The sequence below is a fragment of the Brachyhypopomus gauderio genome, unplaced genomic scaffold, assembly GCF_052324685.1.
Source record: "Brachyhypopomus gauderio isolate BG-103 unplaced genomic scaffold, BGAUD_0.2 sc50, whole genome shotgun sequence".
Taxonomy (NCBI): domain Eukaryota; kingdom Metazoa; phylum Chordata; class Actinopteri; order Gymnotiformes; family Hypopomidae; genus Brachyhypopomus; species Brachyhypopomus gauderio.
The window spans coordinates 322,754-341,805 of NW_027506875.1; the positions used below are offsets into that span (position 1 = coordinate 322,754).

At 43.3% G+C, this 19,052-nt stretch overlaps 1 protein-coding gene across 11 annotated transcripts in view; it reads right to left on the bottom strand.

The window, feature by feature from the left end:
* The window catches only part of LOC143487739 (NACHT, LRR and PYD domains-containing protein 3-like), a 33,254-nt gene extending 15,860 nt beyond the window's left edge, over positions 1-17,394 (bottom strand). For 8 of the 11 annotated variants that reach the window (XR_013124345.1, XR_013124353.1, XR_013124352.1 and 5 more), the window contains exons 1-9: positions 17,085-17,392; positions 15,907-16,169; positions 15,287-15,328; positions 11,642-13,406; positions 10,840-11,016; positions 5,255-5,431; positions 4,611-4,787; positions 3,765-4,422; positions 3,288-3,355 (exon numbers count right to left, since the gene is read on the bottom strand). Coding sequence is in view for 1 of the 11 variants with exons in the window: in XM_076986861.1 (XP_076842976.1) it covers positions 4,365-4,422; positions 4,611-4,787; positions 5,255-5,431; positions 10,840-11,016; positions 11,642-13,406; positions 15,287-15,328; positions 15,907-16,168 (2,658 nt within the window). In the remaining 10 variants the exon portion in view is untranslated. Of the gene's footprint in view, positions 1-3,287; positions 4,423-4,610; positions 4,788-5,254; positions 5,432-10,839; positions 11,017-11,641; positions 13,407-15,286; positions 15,329-15,906; positions 16,170-17,084 lie in introns of those variants that run through there. The other 3 variants (XR_013124351.1, XR_013124354.1, XM_076986861.1) reach the window with 3 other exon arrangements.
* Between the last annotated feature and the right edge of the window lie 1,658 nt (positions 17,395-19,052).

Consider the following 19,052-nt stretch of genomic DNA (forward strand, 5'->3'; position numbering starts at 1 on the left):
AAATGGTGGAGGTCTGCATCTGGAGGTGGAATCAATTTCCGGGGGCGCGGCACTGCTGCATGACCCTGAGAGCTCGTGGCTAAATGTTTGTGGTGTTATAGTAGTAATTATTATTATTTTATTATTTATTTTTTATTATTATTATTAGTATTTTTTTCTTTTTTCTTTTCTTTGGTTTTATATATTGGTTTGATATATTGGTTATGGATCCTTTTAGAATGATGCTGGCCTTGTGCCTCTGTGGGTTTTTAGTGGACAATGCGTGCGGATTAACTATTACGGAACAAATCACATACACTCGGGAAGATCTGCTTTCTCTTCGTTTTGCGAAAGCAACTGGCCCAAGTACAAGTGGAATACCAGAGGATTGCAGCAGGCAAATTCGGAAAAGTCGCCGGAGGAAAACGCGTGTTGGAACAAAGAAAAGGGGATCACGAGGTGGGGTGAGAGAAAGACTTCGGAGACGCGGCGAGCGGTTTCCCTTGCCGGTGATCACTCTTTCTAATGTGCGATCGTTGCATAACAAAGTGGAGGAACTCTCGGCGAAAGTGAAGTATGACAGAGAATTCAGGCAGAGCAATCTCTTGTGCTTCACTGAGACATGGCTGAGGAAGGAGTCGAACGAGGTGGCTCTGTCTCTACCCGGCTATACTATAATCCGAGCGGACAGAGATCATGGTACATCACTGAAATCTGTCGGAGGCGGTTTATGTATGTATGTGGATAATAATTGGGCCACTAACTTTTGTGTACGAGAGCAGTTATGCTCGCCCGATCTTGAGATACTTACGGTGTCCTTTAGACCCTTTTATCTCCCCCGTGAGTTTGGGCAGGTGACTGTAATTTTGGTTTATGTGCCTGGTCCGGATTATGAGGGAGCAGCTCTCAGAATTATGGAAAGTTATAACAGTGCCCTCTTACACTCCGCGAATCAACCTGTTTTTATTTTGGGTGATTTTAATAAATGTGATCTGTCTGTATGCTTGCCTAATTTGCATATGTATGTGGATTGCCCGACTCGCTTAACACGGACATTGGATCAGTGCTATGGGAACATTTTGGAGGCCTATAAGTCTGTGTGCCGACCACCTCTGGGTAAGTCAGACCATAATGTTGTGCATCTTTTACCAAAGTATAAAGCAAAATTGAAGCAAAGTAAGCCACTAACAAAGACTGTTAACTTATGGACTGAACAAAGTATAGGAAAAATGAGGGATTGTTTGGAAGACACGGATTGGCAGGTGTTCTTTGATAACTGTTGTGATGAACATGAATTAACTGACACCATTGTTTCATATATTATATTTTGTGAGGGTAACGTAACTGAGAGTAAGGTAATTAAACTGTTTCCAAACAATAAACCATGGCTAACAAGCGAATTGAAGGACTGTATAAAAGAGAAGAAAATTGCTTTTAGGAATGGAGATGGGGAGGTGGTTAGGGAGAAAACCAGGGAACTTCGTGGGAAGATTAAAAAGGCAAAACTGGAATACAAGGATAAGATTGAGAAACAGTTTTGTTCAGGCAATGCCAGACAAGCTTGGGTAGGTCTGGATCAGATGATGGGTAGGACAAAGAGGGTAACACCTAATCTTACGTGTGGTTCGCTGCTTGTGGATGATTTGAATATATTTTATAGTAGGTTTGATATAGGAGATTTTAAAATACAGTGTGAGGGGGTTTTGAGTAGTATCCCTTCATATTCACCAATAAAATTGACAGAGAATGAGGTTGCAACCAGTCTTAACTGTGTACAGCCTAGGAAGTCTCCAGGCCCAGATGGCCTTGGCGGTCGTGTAATTAAGGCTTGTGTCCATCAGCTGAAAGGAGTCTTTACTCAGCTCTTTCAGCGTTTATTAGATAAAGGTGTTGTCCCACATTCTTGGAAATTGACTAATATTATGCCTCTGCCTAAGAAAGTTGGGGCATCTGCTTTTAATGATTTTCGGCCAGTAGCCCTGACCTCTATTTTGTGTAAAACAATGGAAAGGGTTGTTAAAAAGCATCTCATATCCAGCATAGAGAGTGATCTTGATCCACTTCAGTTTGCGTACAAGAGTCAGAGGAGTGCTGAGGATGCTATTCTTATGCTCTGTGATAAAGTAAGTTGCCATCTCCAGCAGCCAAAGGCCTACGCTAGAGCCCTTTTTGTAGATTTTAGTGCGGCATTTAATACAATGAAAACATATATTTTATTACAGCGTTTGGTAGAACTAGAGGTAAATGGTGGTATCATCTTATGGATTAAAGACTTCTTGACTGACCGCCCTCAACGTGTGAGCTTGAATGGGTCAGTATCAGATTGGATGGTTGTAAATAGTGGTGCACCTCAGGGATGTGTTTTATCCCCAGTGTTGTTTTCTATTTATACAAATGGTTTTAGAATTTGTGAATCTGGTTTTTACTTATTTAAATACGCAGATGACATGGCACTCCTCGGTTTATTTAATGGGAAGGAAGGCCATGATGGGGGACGGTTTCAGGAGCATGTTAGTGCTTTTCAGGAGTGGTGTGAGTTGAGTAGGTTGGAAATTAATGAGGAGAAGACAAAGGAGATGATTTTTCATAGGAGAGGCCACAGTGAATCCCAGCCTCTGGTGAGTATCAAGGGGAAGGCAATAGAAGTAGTCAGTTGTTTTAAATATCTGGGCACAGTTTTGGACAGTGGTTTGGCCTTTGAGGGAAACTGTGAGTTTATTTATAAGAAAGCTCTGCAGCGTATTTATCTCATCAAAAAACTGTGCGAGTTTGAGGTTAGTCCAAATATTGTGGAACTAGCATATCGCTCTTTGGTCGAAAGTGTACTGTGTTATAATGTTACAGTCTGGTTTGGGAACCTGAGCTGTAAGGGCAAAGGGAAGCTTATGAGAATAGTAAAATTAGGTAGTAAACTAGTAGGAAGAGGACAGAGACTTATGAAGGATCTTTATAGGGATCGTGTGCAAAGGAAGGCATTTAAGATTATAAAGGATCCTCTACACCCAATGAACTCACAATTTGAACTGCTGCCATCAGGTAGACGGTATAGAGTGCCAAAAGCTACTAGGAATATTTATAAGCGAGCTTTTTTATCAAATGCTGTAGAAATTATGAATGAATGAATGTTTGTTTTTTTTTTTTTTTTTTTTTTGTTATATGTTAAATGTTATATGTTGTGGGGTGTATGCCATGAGTGATCAAAGATGAATTTCCACACTGTGGACAATAAATGTTATTCTATTCTATTCTATTCTATTCTAAAATGAACAATAAAACATTTCAATTAAAACAATCGATTGTTTCAGTACCTGTGCATCAAAATGAGAGTGGCAAAAAGTACAGCATAGGATGAATTCTGTCTCACACACACAAGCAGCTGTGAGAAGAAAAGTACACCATTTTAGCTTAATAACTGGTAGCCGAACCGCCATTAACTCATGGAATCTGCTGCACGGGTTAATAACCACTCTCTACGCTAAGTACACGCACCCAAAACCACCAACATTTAACTCTCAATACTAAAATACATTTTACAGAACTTAGTCAGTGCATTATAAGTGCTTAAACAACTTTTAAAACAATATTTTATGAAGAGCACAGAAATCACCCACCTCTCCTCAGTGAAATTTACCGCGAACTGAGGAGAGAGAAGAACCGCGGGGATAATGGGAAAACAGCGCGACTTCAAAATAAGTGTCCTCCCCCCAGATCGCCTAATACTCAGAATAGTAACACAAAATTGTCCAAAAAAATCTGTATGTAAAATAAATACAAGAAACACTTACTAAAATAACAAAGATGAATGAGGAAGGATTTTATGTGAAATAAGAAACAGAAAAATAATTCTTTTATTCTTATCCGCCACACCAGATCCTTCACTCAGGAGGTCCCTTCGTGGTCGCCAAAATTGTCGTGGAAATTCTCACAACAACCGGGGTCTCTCTGTAAGAAAAGATACGAGCACTCGGAGAGTGATAGTTAGCAAAAGCAACACACACACACACGATGGTTACTTTACCAAATCACCCTAGTTTATTGTTCAAACCTCCAGCCCTTTTATACAGTAAGTGCTGCTCGGTCAATCATGTGAAACATTGTCAGCACAATTACAGTCAGATGATGTATTTGTCATTAAATGTGTGTGTGCCAGATATAGGAATGTAAGAATAAATTATGCACTCTCAGGGGTACATGTTCTTTATCAAGCACGGGGCTTCTGTCTGTCTGGAACATGGAACATGTCACCTGTCTGGAACATGTCACTTGTCTGGAACATGGAACATGTCACTTGTCTGGAACATGGAACATGCCACCTGTCTGGAACATGTCTTCACTCCTGTCTCTTTGTCTAGTCTCCTTGACTCAAAGGAGGACCTCAAACTTCCTCATTCGGTCGCAGTTTCTGCATTTCTATCACTGCGTCTGCACTGAATATGTTGGATACTGTAAGACAGAGAATAGGACAGAATCAGACATGAACACACACTCATCGCAGTCAGACATCACACTCTATACACAAACTCAATCAGTGTAAACACTCACTGTAGGGTATCCAGTGTAGTGTGAATACTGTGTGTGTGAGTGTATGTGTGTGTGTGTGTGTGTAAAGAGTCAGTAAGTCAGTAACTCACTGTAGTTTCTCCAGTGTACAGTGTGGATCCTCCAGTAGAGCAGAGAGCTGTTTCACTCCTGAGTCTCCTGGATTATTGAAGCTCAGATCCAGTTCTCTCAGGTGTGATGAGGGGTTTGACCACAGAGCTGAACACAGAGCAGCACAGCCTTCCTCTCTAATACTGCACCAAGACAGTCTGTAACATCAACACACAGACACTCACACAAACACAGACACTGTGTGTATTCAGAAGTGACATATGGTGTGTGTTTGTAGCGAGAACAAGCAAGAAAGTGTTTGTATGTGAATCTAATAAATACAGTAGTAATAGTTTGTGTCTCAGAGGAAAAGGGGGGATACTGACTGTGTGTGTGTGTGTGAGAGAGAGAGAGGATATTGACTGTGTGTGTGTGTATGAGAGAGAGAGAGAGAGAGAGAGAGAGTGAGAGAGAGGATATTGACTGTGTGTGTGTGTGTGTGTGTGTGTGTGTGTGTGTGTGTGTGTGTGTGTGTGTGTGTGTGTGTGAGAGAGAGAGAGAGACAGACAGAGGGAGAGAGGATATTGACTGTGTGTCTGTGAGAGAGAGAGAGAGAGAGAGAGAGGATATTGACTGTGTGTGTGTGTGTGTGTGTGTATAAAGAGTCAGTACACCAGTAACTCACAATAGTATCTCCAGTGTACAGTGTGGATTCTCCAGTAGAGCAGAGAGCTGCTTCACTCCTGAGTCTCCTGGTTTGTTGTTGTTCAGATTCAGCTCTCTCAGGTGTGATGAGGGGTTTGACCTCAGAGCTGAACACAGAGCAGCACAGCCTTCCTCCCCAATACTGCAGTAAGACAGACTGCAGAGAGAAGTAGAAAAACTCCTTACACACACACTCACACAAACACAGACACTGTGTGTGTATTCAGAATTGACATAAGGTGTGTGTTTGTAGAGAGAACAAGCAAGAAAGTGTTTGCATGTGAATCTAATAAATACAATAATAGTTTGGGTCTCAGAGTGGGATATACTGACTGTGTGTGTGTGTGTGTGTGTGTGTGTGTGTGTGTGTGTATGAGAGAGAGAGAGAGAGAGAGAGAGAGAGAGAGAGAAACAAAAAAAAAGAGCTACACAGGGAAAACACCACAACAACGAATCTACAAACTAAGACAGAGACACAGCTTACCCCCCACACCGGCCCTCAGCCCTCTCCCATTACCTTACATCTTACCCCTCACACCGGCCCTCAGCCCTCTCCCATTACCTCACATCTTACCCCCCACACCGGCCCTCAGCCCTCTCCCAGTACCTCACATCTGACCTTCCACACCGGCCCTCAGCCCTCTCCCAGTACCTCACATCTTACCCCCCACACCGGCCCTCAGCCCTCTCCCAGTACCTCACATCTGACCTTCCACACCGGCCCTCAGCCCTCTCCCAGTACCTCACATCTTACCCCCCACACCGGCCCTCAGCCCTCTCCCAGTACCTCACATCTGACCTTCCACACCGGCCCTCAGCCCTCTCCCAGTACCTCACATCTTACCCCCCACACCGGCCCTCAGCCCTCTCCCAGTACCTCACATCTTACCCCCCACACCGGCCCTCAGCCCTCTCCCAGTACCTCACATCTGACCTTCCACACCGGCCCTCAGCCCTCTCCCAGTACCTCACATCTGACCTTCTACACCGGCCCTCAGCCCTCTCCCAGTACCTCACATCTTACCCTCCACATCGGCCCTCAGCCCTCTCCCAGTACCTCACATCTTACCCCCACACTGGCCCTCAACCCTCTCCCAGTACCTCACATCTTACCCCCCACACCGGCCCTCAGCCCTCTCCCAGTACCTCACATCAACACCGGCCCTCAGCCCTCTCCCAGTACCTCACATCTTACCCCCCATACCCGCCCTCAGCCCTCTCCCAGTACCTCACATCTTACCCCCAACACCGGCCCTCAGCCCTCTCCCAGTACCTCGCATCTTACCCCCCACACCGGCCCTCAGCCCTCACAGAGTACCTCACATCTTACCCCCCACACCGGCCCTCAGCCCTCTCCCAGTATCTCACATCTTACAGAGCAGCTGAACAACAGCATGTCTGCAGGTCCAAACATAGATGTTGCTATTCTGATGGACTCAAATGGGAGATTCATAAAAGAATACATGCTCTTTCCAGGTCAAACAACATCAAAAATATGGTGCCCTAAAATAAAAGATGCCCACAGAATACTATCTGACCCCAACCGTGGCACTCCCAAATACATCATTATACACACAGGCACCAACAACCTCAGGACAGAGCAGGAGAGAGTAGCAGGAGAGAGTAGGAGGAGAGAGTAGGAGGACTAATATGGCTGTATTCACATGTGTGAGGGAGAGAGAGAGAGAGAGAGAGAGAGAGAGAGAGAGAGAGAGAGAGAGAGAGAGAGTAGGAGGAGAGAGTAGGAGGACTCATATGCAGAGTGGCAGAAAGAGCAGCAGAATCATTTCCCACTGTCAAAATTATTGTCTCCACAGTCCTGCCACGTAAGGACTTCCACCCTGCAACCATCCAGAGGGTCAATGCAGACATCTCTAGAGGATGTGCCCTCATGCCCAACATCTCTAGAGGATGTGCCCTCATGCCCAACATCTCTAGAGGATGTGCCCTCATGCCCAACATCTCTAGAGGATGTGCCCTCATGCCCAACATCTCTAGAGGATGTGCCCTCATGCTCAACATCTCTAGAGGATGTGCCCTCATGCCCAACATCTCTAGAGGATGTGGCCTCATGCCCAACATCTCTAGAGGATGTGCCCTCATGCCCAACATCTCTAGAGGATGTGCCCTCATGCCCAACATCTCTAGAGGATGTGCCCTCATGCCCAACGTGCACCTTACTCACCACGCCATCATCACCCCTTACCACCTTTATGACCACGTGCACATAAACAAACACACAGTGGGGATTTTCACCAGGACACTTAAAGATGTTGCACTTGGCAGGAGACCTTACACCACACAACAACGTAGGAACAGACTACAGCAACATGGACACATACATGCAGCTATCAGCCCAACCAACAGCACTTCCACAAAGCCCAACACCTGCTAGGAGTACACAACACACCTCAGCCTGCACACTGTGGACCACCAACAGCACCAAACCACCAGGTGACACCACCCAGACCAGCACTAGAGGCCCATCCATCCAGACCAACACTAGGGGCCCATCCACCCAGACCAGTACTAGGGGCCCATCCACCCAGACCAGCACTAGGGGCCCATCCACCCAGACCAGCACTAGGGGCCCATCCACCCAGACCAGCACTAGAGGCTCATCCATCCAGACCAGCACTAGAGGCCCATCCACCCAGACCAACACTAGGGCCCATCCACCCAGACCAGCACTAGGGGGCCCATCCATCCAGACCAACACTAGGGCCCATCCACCCAGACCAGCACTAGAGGCCCATTCACCCAGACCAGCACTAGAGGCCCATTCACCCAGACCAGCACTAGGGGCCCATTCACCCAGACCAGCACTAGAGGCCCATTCACCCAGACCAGCACTAGGGGCCCATCCACCCAGACCAGCACTAGGGGCCCATCCACCCAGACCAGCACTAGGGGCCCGTCCACCCAGACCAGCACTAGGGGCCCATCCACCCAGACCAGCACTAGGGGCCCATTCACCCAGACCAGCACTAGAGGCCCATTCACCCAGACCAGCACTAGGGACCCATCCACCCAGACCAGCACTAGGGGCCCATTCACCCAGACCAGCACTAGAGGCCCATTCACCCAGACCAGCACTAGGGACCCGTTCACCCAGACCAGCACTAGGGGCCCATTCACCCAGACCAGCACTAGAGGCCCATTCACCCAGACCAGCACTAGGGGCCCGTTCACCCAGACCAGCACTAGGGGCCCGTCCACCCAGACCAGCACTAGGGGCCCATCCACCCAGACCAGCACTAGGGGTCCATCCACCCAGACCAGCACTAGGGGCCCATCCACCCAGACCAGCACTAGGGGCCCATCCACCCAGACCAGCACTAGGGGCCCAACCACCCAGACCAGCACTAGGGTCCCATCCACCCAGACCAGCACTAGGGGCCCATCTACCCAGACCAGCACTAGGGGCCCATCCACCCAGACCAGCACTAGGGCCCATCCACACAGACCAGCACTAGAGACCCATCCACCCAGACCAGCTTCAGACTCCACACACGTCTACACAGATGGGTGAAATTAAACAATTACTGCAATATATCTGTACAAAACTCACCTAACATACAAATACTACACATCTGGGAAAATAATTAAAATATTATTGTGGATCTTTATTATGGCTAATAATAATTACTATTATTACACAGTTGCTAAAAAGAAAACAAACTAACAAAAAACATAACAAAGATTTGGAATGATGAAACATTTTATAACATAGTTACTGTCACAGTATGACGGGCCCCCTACTGGTCGCCAGTAACATTACAACACAAACATTACATTGTTATGTTCTATACTAGAAGTTGATTTAGTTTCTTGGTTTATCTCATTTTAAACAAAAGGGACAGTACTATAAACATGGTGTCACTCTCAGTCAGCATGTGGAACATCCAAGGTCTAAATTCATCAGCCTTTGGATTTAAAAGTCTGAACAAAGATTTTCAACACAATATCAAGGACACTGATATCCTTGTATTATAAGCAGTGTTGTATAAAGTATTAGAGACCCATACTTGAGTAAGTTCAAGTACTCTATCAAAAAAATTGACTTGAGTAAAAGTTGAAGTGTTCTTTAAAAACTTTACTTAAGAATAAGTACAGTAGTTTATTCTAAAATGTATTACTCAAGTACTGAAAGTAAAAAGTACAAGTATTGTGTTTTGAATTAATTAAAGAAAGCCGTCAAAGTTTGATTATCAATTGTTTTTATATATCTCTTTCAAATCAAAGATGTTAAAGACCACAAATACAAGTGTTCTGTATGTACAAACAAGTAGTAACTTAAAAAACACTTTGTACACAAAAAACAGATAACGTATGTCCCGCTACGTCGTATGTTACTACATTTACTACTACTACATTAAAGTACAAAATCTAATTAATTGAATTCGGGCGGGCGGGGGTGACAAAAATTTATATGTGGTGGGCGGGTGCGGGATTAAAACAAGCGATTTTTTGGCCGGTGCGGGCGGGAGCGGGTCTAAAACAAGCGATTTTTTGGCGGGAGCGGGTCTAAAACAAGCAGGAGCGGGCGGGAGCGGGATTTAAAAAGCAGTCCCGCGCAGACCTCTACACTGCAGCACGTCATGAACATAATTAGGTTAGTTAGCTAAGATACCTAACCCAACTAGCGCTTACTGACAGCTAAAGCTGGTATGAATGTAATGTAAATTGTTACCGGGCGAGCTGTAAAATGGACACAAATTAAGTGTTATATTGGTTATACAGTGGTTGGCGCCAGAGCGAACTAGTAACTCATTGAATCATAGATGTGGATCAGAGGTAAATAAACTAGATTTTTTTTTCTGCGTGAGATATCGGATGTGTGGTGTGACAGCGTGTGAAAACGGTCAAATGCGTGTGTCTCACACTCAATGCGTGAGAGTTGGCAACCCTGTTAGCATTTGGTGCATATTTGCATCTTTTTAAATTACCTAATTTGTTTCAAAACACAGTGATAGGAACACAATACTTTAAAATTATATCTGCACTCAATGTGTGAGAGTTGGCAACCCTGCAAGTGAGTAAAACACACACGCACACACACACGCACGCACATGCACAAACACACACATACACACACAAACACACACACACAAACCACACACACACACAAACACACACACACACAAATGCACATACACACACACACACACACACACACATACCCTGCTTGTAAACACTTTGATTTATATTGATTATTTATTTCTTCTCCTCTACTTATATTATTTCTTTGCTTTCCTTTCTTTTCACTTCTTCAACTTTAAATTCTTCATCTTCAGGTTCATCATAATTAGAATTGTTCATATTTTTACTGTACAATACTGTAACTGAATATGGTCATGCCAATAAAGCTTATTGAATTGAATTTAAGAGAGAGAGAGAGAGAGAGAGAGAGAGAGAGAGATAGAGAGAGGATATTGACTGTATGTATGTGTGTGTGTGTGTGTGTGTGTGTGTGTGTGTGTGTGTGTGTGTATGTGTGTGTGTGTACATGTGTGTGTGTGTGTACATGTGTGTGTATAAAGAGTCAGTAAGTCAGTAACTCACTCTAGTATCTCTAGTGTACAGTGTGGATCCTTCAGTAGAGCAGAGAGCTGCTTCACTCCTGAGTCTCCTGGTTTATTGTTGTTCAGTTTCAGCTCTCTCAGGTGTAATGAGGGGTTTGACCTCAGAGCTGAACACAGAGCAGCACAGCCTTCCTCTCTAATACTGCAGTGAGACAGACTGTAGAGAGAAGGAGAAAAACTCCTCACACTTACACATCAACACACACTTGAGAGAGAGAGAAAAAGCAAGAGAGGATAGTGACTGTGTGTGAGTGAGAAAAAATTGGAGTTTGTGGTGTTGTGTAGTTCGTCTCTCTTTCCCTCTCACTCCACCATCTCTCTGTCCCTGTCCCTCTCTCTCTCTCTCTCTCTCTCTCTCTCTCAATCTTGTGTTAGATGAAACATATGTGAATCTCTGTTCTTCAGACAACATTATGTAATGCAGAGGCTAAAGTCAGTAATTGTATTAGTTATGCATATTCATGACTCATGCTGGACTGTGTAGTAGAATTTACTCCAACACATTTTAATTGTAATTCAGCTGTTTCTATTGTTGGTGGGAGGGATCAATAACCACAGTACAGAAACACCCTACAGTGACATACAGTGAACATCTGTGTGTGTGTGTGTGTGTGTGTGTGTGTGTGTGTGTGTGTGTGTGTGTGTGTGTGTGTGTGTGTGTGTGTGTGTGTGTGTGTGAAGTTAACAATGTCCTTAGTCTTATTATGATTTTGTACTGATTCTATGATGCTTTGGGAAACTCCCCCTAGTGCTGTAATGTGTTTATGAATGAAAATACTCACTCAGCTTTTCTGGATGCTGTGACCACTGGCAACAGTTTCAGTAGACATTTCTCTGATGGTTCATATTTACTCAGGACAAACTCATCCAGCTCCTGTTCTGAGTTCAGCAACACAAACACCAGAGCTGACCACTGAGCAGGAGACAATCTGAGTCCACTGTGATGACCTCCTCTGTTCAGGTATATTTGGACTTCTTGCACTAGAGAATGATCATTCAGTTCATTCAGACAGTGGAACAGATTGATGGATTTCTCTGGAGAGGGATTCTCCCTGATCTTCTTCTTGATGTACTTGACTGTTTCCTCTGTGCTGTGAGAGCTGCTTCCTGTCTGTGTCAGTAGACCTCGTAAGAGAGTCTGATTGGACTCCAGTGAGAGACCCAGAAGGAAGCGGAGGAAAAGGTCCAGGTGTCCATTCTTACTCTGTAAGGCCTTGTCCACTGCTTTCTTAAGGAAGTCAGACATTGTCAATCTGTTAAAGAGTATTTTCTTTTTCTGTTCCAGCACATTTGTGTTGTTGGAGATGAAGGAGAGAAATGCATATAAAGCAGCCAGAAACTCCTGAACACTCAGATGTACAAAGCTGAACACCTTCTCCAGGTACAGTCCAAACTCCTTTCTGAAGATCTGGGTACATACTCCTGAGTACACTGACACTTCTTTGACATCAATGCCACAATCTCTCAGGTCTTCCTCATAGAAGATCAGATTGCCCTTTTCCAGCTGTTGGAAAGCCAGTTTTCCCAGTGCCAGAACAATATTTCTAGTCTGGTGAGGATCAGTGTCAGTTTTTCCATGGTACTTTCTGTCCTTGTGTTTGATGTTAAAGATCAGGAAGTGTGTGAACATCTGAGTCAGAGTCTTGGGTATCTCTCCACTCTCTACTTCACCCAACATGCTCTCTAGAACAGTGGCTGCAATCCAACAGAAGACTGGAATGTGGCACATGATGTAGAGGCTTCTTGAAGACTTCACGTGTGAGATGATTTTATTGGCCAAGATCTGATCACTGATTCTCTTCCTGAAGTACTCCTCTTTCTGAGGGTCACTGAACCCTCGTACCTCTGTTACCAGGTCAACACACTCAGGAGGGATCTGACTGACTGCTGCTGGTCGAGAGGTTATCCAGAGGAGAGCAGAGGGAAGCAGATTCCCCTTGATGAGGTTTGTCAGCAGCACATCCACTGAGGTCGACTCCGTTACATCCCACAAGTCCTCATTGCTCTGAAACTCTAGAGGAGGTCGACATTCATCCAGACCATCAAAGATGAAAATGACTTTATAAGCATCATAGTCTATTAACTGTAATTGCTTTGTTTCTGGGAAAAATTGATGAAGCAAATCCATCAGACTGAATCTTTTCTCCTTCTTTATCAAATTCAGCTCCCTAAAAGGAAGTGGAAATATGAAGCGGACGTCCTGATTGGCTCTTCCTTCAGCCCAGTCCAGAATGAACTTCTGCACAGAGACTGTTTTCCCAATTCCAGCAACTCCTTTAGTCAGCACTCTTCTGATGTGTTTGTCTTTGAAGAGGTCATTACATTTGATGGGTGTCTCCTGTATTGCTGGTCTCCTGGATGCTGTCTGAATCTGTCTCACCTCATGTTCATTATTGACATCTCCACTCCCTCCCTCTGTGATGTAGAGCTCTGTGAAGATCTCATTCAGAAGGATTGAGCTTCCATGATCTGGGAGTCCTTCATTAATTTTTTCATATTTCTCCAGTAGTTTGTGTTTGAGCTTTTGCTGATATCCAGAGATGATCTCTAAAACAACAGAAACACATGATGACTAATTTTATTTGGTTATTGTGAGAGAGTGCAAAAAAAGAACAAAGTGATAACTCCAGTCTCGGGGAAAATAGAGGATTTAAAGGATAAATTGTACCAGTGCAAAACGCATGGCATAATCCAAATAACCAGCAGTCAACTGGTACAAAGACAAGACATATATAGACAAACGACCCTCAGGTGGTGGGATCCTAATAGGCCCCGCCCACTTGAGGGATGAACACAACACCACAATAACAGGACAACATGAAATACTGCCGCTGTGGCCAGCAGGGGGCGTCCGCAACATGACAGATATTATCTCTGGCCCACCTTTAAAACACCTTTATTCAGTTTGCACTAAAACTATAATGAACTATGCCACCCTCAGATATGCTGATAGTAAATAGTAAAAATGTATTTATTTGACATCAAGATTTAAAATCTATATGGTCATGGTCTGGTGGTTAGGGAACTGGTCTGGTGACCGGAGGGTTGTGGGTTTGATTCCCAGGCCAGTCAGTATTAGTTGGTGTTCTTGGTTCATGTTTGATTTGTCTTTGTATGTCTGTAAACTTTATGTAGTTTTTTAGTCTTGTTAATCAACCTCGTCATAGTCTGCAGGTGTGTCCAGCCTCCAACAACAGTGAGTACTAAGAAAAAATACATTCATAAGCAGAGGTGGGACCAAGTCAGTGTTTTGCAAGTCTCAAGTAAGTCCAAGTCTTTATCCTCAAGTCCCGAGTCAAGTCTCAAGCAAAGACAGTCAACTCAAGTCAAGTCTCGAGTCAAGACAAGCAACCGTCAAGTCAAGTCCCAAGTCTGAAACTTGGAATTTCAAGTCCTTTCGAATCTTTTTTTTTTTTACATGCACCAACACTTTACGAATGCTACGCTGATGCGTTTCTTTACTCGTTTTGTTGGTGTCCGCCAGCCAAAAGATGACAGATCATTTACATTTTATCTTCTCTTAATTACATAAATGTACTTAAGCAAGAATGTTTCGTTACATCATTTTACACGAAAATAGCAAGCTTCATCGTAAGCAAGATGCTGTCATTACGAATGGTTATTCTAAACATTTGGATAAAATGTTTAAATATAGACTAAATAAAAGGTTAGGGTTATTTTTCATTGTTTTCTGTTATTGTGGGGTCACGGTGTACTATTGTTACCTGGAGATTCAGTGGGGTCACATATTCTGATGGCTGCCGTCAGAATTGGTGACCCCAGTTAAAAAGGCTCACCTGTACATCCCATTCATGATTTCTTTGTTGGCTGCAATGGTGAGGGGATGGTAAATCTTGTTTAAGTACATTTATGTAATTAAGAGACGATAAATGTAAATATAAACATCTGTCATATTTTGGCTCGTGGACACCAACAAAACGAGTAAAGAAAGTGCATCAGCGTAGTTTACGTAGCATTCGTAAAGCGTTTGTGCCTCTGAACAGAAACTGTGAAATAGCGCCCCCTGTGGTCACAAAACTTGACGGTCACAGAATCTGGTGTAATGCCGGTCTGCGTCAGAAGGACGGAAATTAAATTAATGGGGCGCACTTTATAAATATTAATATGCGTTTTAAAATTTAGATTTGGGGTAAAAAAATCAAGTCTTTGCAAGTAAACAGGTTCAAGTCTAATTCAAGTCCCAAGTTATTGGTGTAAAAGTCCAAGTCAAGTCTAAGTCTCTGAATATTTTTTCAAGTCAGGTCAAAAGTCTTAATATTAATGACTCGAGTCTGACTCGAGTCCAAGTCATGTGACTCGAGTCCCCACCTCTGTTCATAAGCATCTAAATAAATCTAAATCTAAAGCAGGTTGTTTATAGGTGTAATATGTATTCCTGCCTAAAGGTTTGGCTGGGTGGAATTTACCTGCTGGACTCTTAGCAGTCGACTCTTCACATCTGTGTCCACCTGTGAGAGGAGACGTCAAAGTAAAGCACACAAAACCTGCACAAACCTGGTCATCCTTAACTGCAGCTTTACCTCTGCCTTTCTCATCAATAAAGCTTGTAATTATTGTTCAGCCTTCTAACCTATTGTTCTATCCTAATGTCAGATTCCCTCTTTGTATTGTGGAATTGAAACACATGAGTCAGTGTGAAGGTGTTTGAGATGTCATTTTGTTGAGCTCAGTTACCTTCATGTTTGTCTTGTCTTTGTGACATCATGTTCGTCTCTCTGGTGGGTGTGGCCCTTTAGGGAACCCGACACCTGAGGATCTTTTGTCTATTAATGTCTGGTCTATGTACCAGTTGACTGCTAGTTATTATTTCCTTAATTTGGATTATGTCTCGGGCTTTATGTTGGTGCACGTTATTCATTAAATCCTCCCTTTTCCCTGAGACAGACATGATCGCTTCCTTCTTATTTTGCACTTCCTTGCCTGTCACACTAATGCTGTGATCATATTAAGTCTGATGCCATGATCAAATTAAATTCTGAAATATTGTGTTTAAATAGTAAACATGATTCATCTGTATTATTCTCACTGTGTTTGGTCCTCAGGTCCTCAGCCAGCTGGTTCTGGTTCATCTTCTTCAGCATGTCCACTGTGATCTCCACAGCTCCATATGGGCCATATTTCTGCACCATCTTGTCCACAGTGTCATGTTCGTCTGCATTCTCCAGATGACCTATTGGGATGCGTTTGTCACCTTCCAAACTGTTAGTCAGATGCCACCGGAAGTTCTTCAGTTCCTTTGGCTTTAGCTCCTCTAGAACGGACAGCAGTTCTTCTGGAATGTTGGCCATCCTGCACCATTAAAGACAACAGACACCAGTTTACTGAGGAGACCAGTGAGGACAACAGACACCAGTTTACTGAGGAGACCAGTGAGGACAGCAGACTCCAATTTACTGAAAAGACCAGTGAGGATTACAGACTCCAGTTTACTGAATGTTCAAACATGTTCAAATAGACATGTTTAGACATGTTCAAAGTTTATGTTCACAGGGCAGGGATGGTGAGAGATACTTCACCATGGTTTCTCCTCCTCCCATAAGTCTTTATGTTATTGTAATAGGAGGGGCTGTAGTAGGCAGACACACATGTGAGGGAGAACTGGGTTTATTGGTCAGGCTTTCATGATTGACATGGACATCTTCTTTTAGCTTAATAGATGAAACATGGAGGGCATGAGAACGACACAGCATACTGATACCAAGACTAGTAAATGAACATTTGAGAAATGAGACAGAACTAAAATAAACAAAACATGAAGCAATCTGAGAAAACCTCAAAGACTAGACAATACACACATAAATACACTTGGGAATAGTTTGGGAAAACATTTACATTTAAGGCATTTAGTAGACGCTCTTATCCAGAGTGACTTACAAAGAGCTTTGCATCTGTTCACAGAATTCATCCTAGAATGCACGTGTGCGTGCGTGTTCTGACTGCACAGATGGGTTAAAAGCGGAGGACAAATTTCGATTGGGGTGTAAAAATCACAATTGACAAAATATGGCACATTTCACATTTCATTACAGGAGTCAATGCCATTACCTCATATTACAGGTAAACCTGTTAAAAATGTCTGGATCTGTCTTCAACAGGATGCTCAGTGTTTCCAGTGTTAGAGCAGAAAACATTACTTAACGTCGACACACACACACTCTACAGTTTCACTGTAGGTTGTCGGCCATTTTTTTACTACACACATACCTGTGCACACAGTCTCTGTTTCTTCACTGGAGTTTCTCCTGTACACACACGCTCTGTTTCTTCACTGGAGTTCTCCTGTACACACACTCTCTCTTTCTTCACTGGAGTTCTCCTTTACACACACGCTCTGTTTCTTCACTGGAGTTCTCCTGTACACACACTCTCTGTTTCTTCACTGGAGTTCAATCTCAGCAGTAATCTGGCTTTCTTTTCTTTAGAAGGAAACAACCCTGCATGAGCACATTTCTGACTTGTTGCATCACATTCATAGAAGACCTCATAACCTCATGTAAAAACACATCTTCCTGGGTGTGGGTGTTTATGCTTCTCTGCTTTAACGTTAGACTACTGTCTCCTGTGTCTACACCCTGGTGCACATATACAGCTCTGAAAAAACACAAGAGACCACTGCAAAATTATCAGTTTCTCTGATTTTACTCTTTATAGGCATATGTTTGAGTAAAATGAACATTGTTCTTTTATTCTATATACTACTGACAACATGTCTATGAAATTCCAAACAAAAATTTTGCATTTATTTGCAGAAAATGAGAAATGGTCAAAATAATGAAAAAGATGCAGTGCTATCAGACCTCATAAAAAAAAAAGTTCATATTCTTTTAGAAACAACAATACTAATGTTTTAACTCGGGAAGAGTTCAGAAATCAATATTTGGTGGAATAACCATAATCTTTAATCACAGATTTCATGTGTCTAGGTTCTCCACCAGTGTCTCACACTGATGTTGGGTGACCTTGTGTCACTCCTGGCACAAATGTTCAAGCAGTTCAGCTTTGTTTGATGGCTTGTGAATATCCATCTTCCTCTTGATTACATTCCAGAAGTTTTTAATGGGGTTCAGGTGGAGATTGGGTGGCCATGACAGGGTTTTGATCTGTGGGTCCTTCATTCACACATTGATGGACCTAGCTGTGTGGCATGGAGCATTTCCTGCTAGAAAAACCTCAGAGATGGGAAACATTACCTGAACAGAAGGAAGTGAGTGTTTTTCCAGGATAACCTTGTATGAGGCTTGATTCAATCGTCCTTCACAAAGATGAACCTTCCCCATTAACCTGAAAGGACATTTCAATAAGGTGCTTGTCATCCCACTCAGTGGAGAGTCGGTTTTGTCCTCTGCTGGTCTGTAGCTTTGTTGTCCCCAGTGTCTGCTGCTTGACCTTGTTGTAATGAACTGCTGTCTTAGAAAATTTAGGGATGAAAGCAACACTTACTGTACGCTCGCTGTATGCCTCTGCCAGTAAAGCCAGAATTGAGCCCTTCTTTTCCTCACTAAAGACTTTTCTTTTCAAGTCCTTTGGCATGGGTAATAGTTATTTTTTTATTCCAATTACGTTTGCGCTATTCCTAGCACTTGTTTGGCTATCCAGCTTGTCCTATTGCAAGAGGATTGTGATGACCACACAAGTGTTTTTATACTTTTCTTCAGTAAATTTGGCTCAGGTGAACACCTAATCAAAAGCACATTAAGTAGAATGAGGTGAACTTGGGTTGGAATTCATCTTACACTGGAATAGAATGGTTGTCATACATGTAGAGATGCTGAATAAAAAAAACTTTGCAGTGGTGTCTTTTTCCAGAGCTGTATGTGATATATGTAGTAAACAGGACTTCTGGTCACCTAAATTCAGCAGTGTGCAAGATATAAAGGGTACAGGGCATCACACATATCAAAGGGCCACACACACACAAAGTGTTTTTAACAGTTTTACTGCCTGCCCTCCATCCCCTTGTCGAGACACCTGCTCCTTATTATGGAATGTAATGAACATCCTTTCTGTCTATATTGGAGGATGTAATAGACCTGCTTTACATAGAGGTATTAAAAAATACTATTCTTCCTTTACTTCAACTTGACCTTAAGCTTAGAAGTGTTCCTTTTGTTAAAACTTACTAATTACACATTTTGTTTTCACTGGACACATTGTAGGCATTGTCACGGACCA